The following is a 6,279-nucleotide window of genomic DNA, read 5'->3' as shown; positions in this document are numbered from 1 at the left end:
TGCTATATATTTTATATATTTATATTCTTGCTATATTTTAATATATTTATATATATTTTATATACTCACACATATATTCTTGGTATATATTTATATATTATCTTGCTATATATTTTATATATTTATATAGTATACATTATACATTTGATATATAATATATATTGCTATATATAAATACATATAAGAACTGTATGTATTTCTTGCTATACCCCCAAATACCTCAAATATGAAATAATCTATTTGAGGAATATTAACACCTGTGTCAAGGAATTATTTCAATAGGGAGTGAGATAAATGTCTTTGGTCTTCTCTAAAGAGCTAAATTAAAGAATGAAAGATTGGCAAGAGGCTTCTCTATGGATAATTTCATTATTGATGTATGTCTACTTAATAGATGTGATCCAGAGTGTATATCTATATATACCTGCCCACCCAAGAGGCTGGGTAGTGGTTGCTTCTGGAAGCAGGCATGGTGATTGATTGGGAAGGCAGGATAAGAGAGTTCTGCATGTGATGGAAAGGTTTCATGTCTTAATAGGAGTGTGGGTTACACAGGCATGTGCATTTTCAACACTCATCAAATTGTGCACTTAAAATTATGCGTTTGCTCTCTGTCGGTGGGAAAAAACAAATATTAAACGCTAGGTGGTGAGTGTGCTTAATACTAGCAGGGTTAGTAATTCTCAAACTACTTGTGTTCCAAGCTTGAACAAATCCATAAGTATTTTATGGATAGTAGGAACAAGTTTCTCGTTATTGAAGGTAGGCTAGAATGTATCCTGTGACAATCTATTTTCATTGGAGCTGCCACTTTGAGTTCATATTTATAGGTATATAGCTATATCTAGTGAGAGGGTCTAGGAGTTAGACACACCAGCAATAGTGAGGAGCACACAAGATCTTGATTTTTAAAATGTAGAAGAAACTAAAATTACCTAAACAGGATTGGGGTTTCCTAGAAAGTCTGATTTGAGGACTGGAATGGAGAAAGCACACAATGAACCTGGAGCACCTTGTTTTGCAGAGAGTAAAGAAGTTCTCAAAGAATGGAGATATATCAAGACCATTAAGAGGGCAAGCTTGAAGGGTTTCACTAAACACAAAGACTTTATATAAAATAACTTGCAGTATTAAAACATATCAAGACAAGAAAGACAGAAAGATAGAAAGTCTGGCAGAAAGTCTATTCCAGATTGAAGAAGATGGAAGGGCTATAACAACTAAACACAGGGCATTATCCTGGGTTGGTTCTTGGGTGGCAAACAGACAAACAAACCAAGAAGGTTATAAAGGGCCTATTTAGGGCAGTAGACAAAAATGAATACATACTATAGATTAGATAGTTGTATTGCATTAATGTTAAATGTCCATAATCTTCTGTGATTATGCAGGAAAACATCCTAGTTCTTAGTAAAAATACAGAGTCAAGGGACACAGTGTCTAATCCACTATCAAGAGATTCAGAAATAAATATTTCTCCAGATTGGAGAGAATGAAAGAATGATAAGAAAGTTTTCACAGCATAAAATGTAAGCAATTGGTGACTCTCAGTGAAGGTACATAAGAGTTCTCTGTACTTGTATTCACAATTTTTGTGCATGTTTGAAATTATAGCACTATAAAAAGTTTAGAAAATAATACACTGAATGTCTCCTGGACAAGAATCAGACTCTGTACCTTTCTTGCACAGGAACAGCAGGACAATAAAATTTTTATTGCACATTTATGTAATTCACAGTATGCAAAAGTATTGCATCATCTTACTTTTGTCCTGATAATCACTCTAGGAGGTGGATATCGTTATGAACACCCTGTGAATGAAGATACTGAAACAGAGATACCAAGTCACAGGAGGTCAGTAGCGTAAGTAGGATCAAAATTCTATCCTCTGGTTTAAAGTCAACCTTCCCTTTAAACCACAGTAAACTTGGTCCATACTCTCCAAATCTCTGTTTTAAGGTTGGAAAAGAAGACAAATAGGTGACCAAGAGAAAGAACAGGCATAGGGAAGTTTAATGACATCCAGGAACACTGTGGTTGAGGGATGGGAATAGGAGTGTGGACTATGGTAGACAGAGAAGAGCTGTCCAATTAAACCATTTAATCACCTGCAGGTTAAAACACCTGGACCAGATTTACATTTCTTGGGATAGAAGAAATAATACCACTGAATGGGTAAGGACAGCAAAATCCAAGGTTGGTGAGGATGAGTTTGAATTCATCACAATTCTATTACAGCTTACACTTGTTTGCTTGCATTCAGATTGAAGCTGTGTGAAAAGACATTTTGTGTCCTATATAACTGAACATGTGTTTATATTAGATGAAACTGCTTTTCTATTTCCTTTGTATATTTGTGGTTTAAAAAGCTATGATATTGGTATGATTTACCTACAAGCACATCTGTAAAGATGTCACTAATATTACTATAAGTCGGTTGACATTTAGAAAGCACATGTTCTGCAAGAACATCAGATGGACTAATTGACCAAATCCAAGGTTAATATAAGAAATTGCTAACTTAGTAAGACCTACTTTGTGCAATAGAAAACAATGAATCAGCAGGTAAAGATACCTTTTGTTTGTAAATTGGGATATAGATTACCCACCTGTGGCATCTCAAGGCATAGAGTATGTATAGGTAAAAGTTAAAGTCATGTTTAGCTGGGGAAGGGAAAAGATGGACTGCCATGGACATTTGTAGTGGTGTGGTTGAAAACAGTTAAAATATCCTTATCAAGAGGCAGCAAAGCCTCGAAGGTGCAGTTTAGCTATGGGAGAGGTTGTAGTTCGCTCACCCAGATACAGGGTGTGATGCATAGAATCAGAGAGCTTGGATGTAGACGGGCAGTATCTTGGGCAGTCTTTTTGGAGTCCAGGTGATCAGCCCAGCTCTGGCTATGGGTCTTTATTTCAGTCCTTGGATTCTGAGTTCAAGTTTGCCCTTACTCTGGGGATCAACCCTTTAATACTCTGCCCACTACCCCAAACTCCCAAACAGCTATCATAACCTTCTTCATCTGACAATTTGTCTTCATCCATCAATGAACTTTCAGTATCTGTGTTGGTAGGGAGCTAGTCTTTTGATCTGATTAACTATAGCTATATCTTACATTCTGAGCACACATGCTTCATTTCTCAGAGATCCTCTGGCCACAGAGGCGAATTCTAATCCTCACAAATCAGGCTGTCTCTGGAGGTTCCCTTTACTCAATTAAGGTCAGGAAATTGCCTTAAGACCAGGGCTTATGAGTCTTCTATGAGGAAGCTACCTTTTATTCAAGCCTAATTCAGAAGCGGCAAAATAAGACTGACTAGGAAGGCGCCGTCTTTCAGGCAGAAGCAGAGAATTAACATGTTCTTGGGCCCAAGAATAGTTATTTTCCCATCCTTTTCTCTCCGTCCCCGCACCCACTCTGTTTTTTTTTCCCCGTGGCACTGCTTTGGTAATGGCTGCTTCTAGATGGAGAAGATAGATCCTAGAATTCAACATGTATTTTGTCATACTATGTAACAAAAAAGAGTTAGATATGGTTGATATTATTTCTAAGTTTTAGTTATGGGTAGCATCAAAATAGATCTGACTTGAGAAGGAAATATTTTTATTTTAAGTCACAACAAAGTCCTTACACATGAATTTCTAGAGCAGTTTATTAGTAACTTAAGGGCTATTTAAACATGCTTTTTGATACTGACAATTTTTGACACTATTGGCCTGATTGAATGATAACCAGCACAACTTATACATTATATATGAATTTTATACCTTTAAAGATGCTTACCATGTGTAGGTATGAATTTCAGTTTTCATGTATGTAGGAAACATAATTCTTGATGCAAGTATCTAATGAAAAATTGATTTTTAACTTTCTCTATTTTTATATATGATTTTAATGGGAAAAATGGTACTATATCGTGTCATAATACCAGGAACATTTCCCTGATGGGATGATTTTGTGGGAGTGCAAGAAATGGTATGCACAGTTTCTGCTGTGTTCATTTCATTTAGCAGGGGCGGGCACTGCGATGTCACACTCACCCATACACACAGTGGGCAGCTGACACCAGCCAGTCATTGCTGACGAGTGATGCACCACAGAGCAGTTGGTCATTGTAATAAAGAGCAACGACCCAGGGCCAGGCTCCTTCTTTGGCGTTATTTCCTCCAACAATCTTTGGGCTGATGTCTTGAGCCACTAGTTTTTTTCCACATGCTATTAAAATAAATGAAGAAAGAGCATCTATTTTATTTTGGTGGATTTCCTTTGCTAATGAAAATTCAGTGAATCACTACAAAATAGTGACATACCAACTCTATTCAGAATTTTAAATGGAAGGCTTGAAGGAAGAAAGCATGACAAAATATTTACTTACACTTATGGTTACACTGTAACAGAATCAGTGAATCCTGAAAGCACTGTTTACTGTAATAGAAGAACAATTATATTTCAGAAATTGTGCACCTAGCTTTTTAAAACAAAGCATAGTATATCTATTTTAATCGTATTATCTTATTTTTTAGTAGAATTAACCTTCAGATGTAAGTATCTTATATTAAATGTGGGGACACTGATGTGCACAGCAAGAATCCTCAGAGTTTGAGCCCTTAATTTTCTAACACATTTTGTGATTTTGTATAAGTTGCTTAGTGTCCTTGGGATTCAGTTTTGTCATCCATAAAATGGGGGCAATAGTAGTTACTTTGTTGAAATTTTATGAGACGTTAAATAAGTGCTTGCACTGGAATTATTATTGTGCCTTATACCCAATGAACATTCAATAAATTATAGTTATGTTAGCTTCCAATCTTAGATTTCATCATTCTACAATACAGAATATGTCTCAGTATTGGTAATCAGACAACTATTAAGTGCCTTACATTACATGTGAGGAAGTGTACCTTATTTGAAAAATTCACTGATTAATCAATCACAGGCCCTGCTTTCAAGGGAGATAAACATATAAACAGGAAAATATAAGAGAAAGTACAGGCATAAATAATTTAAGAAGCTACTACCTGGTTAAATATTTGGATACCAACTTCTTTCAAAGCTATGAATTCTATTTTAAACAAAAATTTAAACAAAGGAAGATAGTTTAAAAATGTGCTATACTTACTGACCACTAGAGATCAGTATAATACAAGGAATTAAAGTACTTTCCCACACTATTTCCTGATGCAGCCAAGGCAGGTGTTAGTCTCGTTGAAACAAGGACAGACACACACATATAATTTTAATAATTTCTATTTAATTATTTAACTATATTTGTTGTGAATATTATTTAGGTGTTCGAAATTTTAGGTAAAAACAAAATAAAAACACAAAACAAGAGCCAAGATTCATATGCAATCACAAGTCCAATCAAAGCGTTTCAGTGTTTCCGGAACATCCGCGATAAGGCTTATAAGAAACCACATGCATCCATACTGTCCAACTGACATATCATTTAGAATAGAAGGTAATTTCAATTGAAATAAAAGAAAATATATTATATTAATAAGCAATGTGCATGTGATGTGGGAAACCAAGGCAGAAGGAAATGGTAGATAAAATAGTTTCCTTATAACCTGCAGTCTGTTGACAAATATTTGAGGCAGGGGAGTGCAACATTTCCCAGGAACTCCGTAATGTCTTCATGTTAACACTTTGCTAGAGCCTGACAATAGCTAGGCCTCCATATAAAAGTTCTTTTGGCAACCTCCCCTTGCCTTTACTTCCCTCCGCTCTCAAGTATATAATCGGTCACTCCTCACAATCCTGGCGAAGCTCTTCCTGCTCATGGGTCCTGTCCCCACCCTTTTAGGAAATCATCTTTTTGCACCAAAGGCATATTAAGAATTTTTTCTTGTCTTTGGGTTCTAGACCACCCCCCACCCCAATTCCAAAACTACATCACATGCATATATATCCACCTAAATATGGGAATATCAATATATAGTCATAATTCTCTGAAAAAGAAGTCTCAATTAACTCCCCTTCTATTATATACTCATGGTCGGGAGAAAAGCAGTTTCTAGGATGCTTTCCAGCATACTTTCAAGTTCATCCAAACTCTTTCCATATCTATAGTAGTCATCAGTGAAAATCCATATTCAAAATGGTTCAGCATTCTTAGTTATTAAAGATGCCTAATACTCTGTGGTATGGACAAAACTGATGAAATTCTTTTTAGCAAGCACAGAAAAGCTTAATAAACTTAAAAAATACAAGTAACTATTAAGTTAACCAGAATATGCACATGAACTTTGCCCCTCATTCTCCATGTGTTTCAGACAGT

The 6,279-nt window shown here is 35.7% G+C and overlaps 1 protein-coding gene across 2 annotated transcripts in view; it reads right to left on the bottom strand.

Moving 5' to 3' along the window:
- Window positions 1-6,279, bottom strand: part of TMPRSS15 (transmembrane serine protease 15) — a 115,064-nt gene that overhangs the window by 21,657 nt on the left and 87,128 nt on the right. For both annotated transcript variants that reach the window (XM_077765627.1, XM_077765628.1), the window contains 2 exons: window positions 4,375-4,424; window positions 4,040-4,214 (listed from right to left, as the gene is read on the bottom strand). In XM_077765627.1, the coding sequence (XP_077621753.1) occupies window positions 4,040-4,214; window positions 4,375-4,424 (225 nt within the window). The remainder of the gene's footprint in view (window positions 1-4,039; window positions 4,215-4,374; window positions 4,425-6,279) is intronic.

This window comes from Crocuta crocuta, unplaced genomic scaffold, assembly GCF_008692635.1.
Source record: "Crocuta crocuta isolate KB4526 unplaced genomic scaffold, BGI_CrCroc_1.0 scaffold174, whole genome shotgun sequence".
Classification (NCBI taxonomy): domain Eukaryota; kingdom Metazoa; phylum Chordata; class Mammalia; order Carnivora; family Hyaenidae; genus Crocuta; species Crocuta crocuta.
This window is presented reverse-complemented; position numbering and strand designations above follow the sequence as displayed.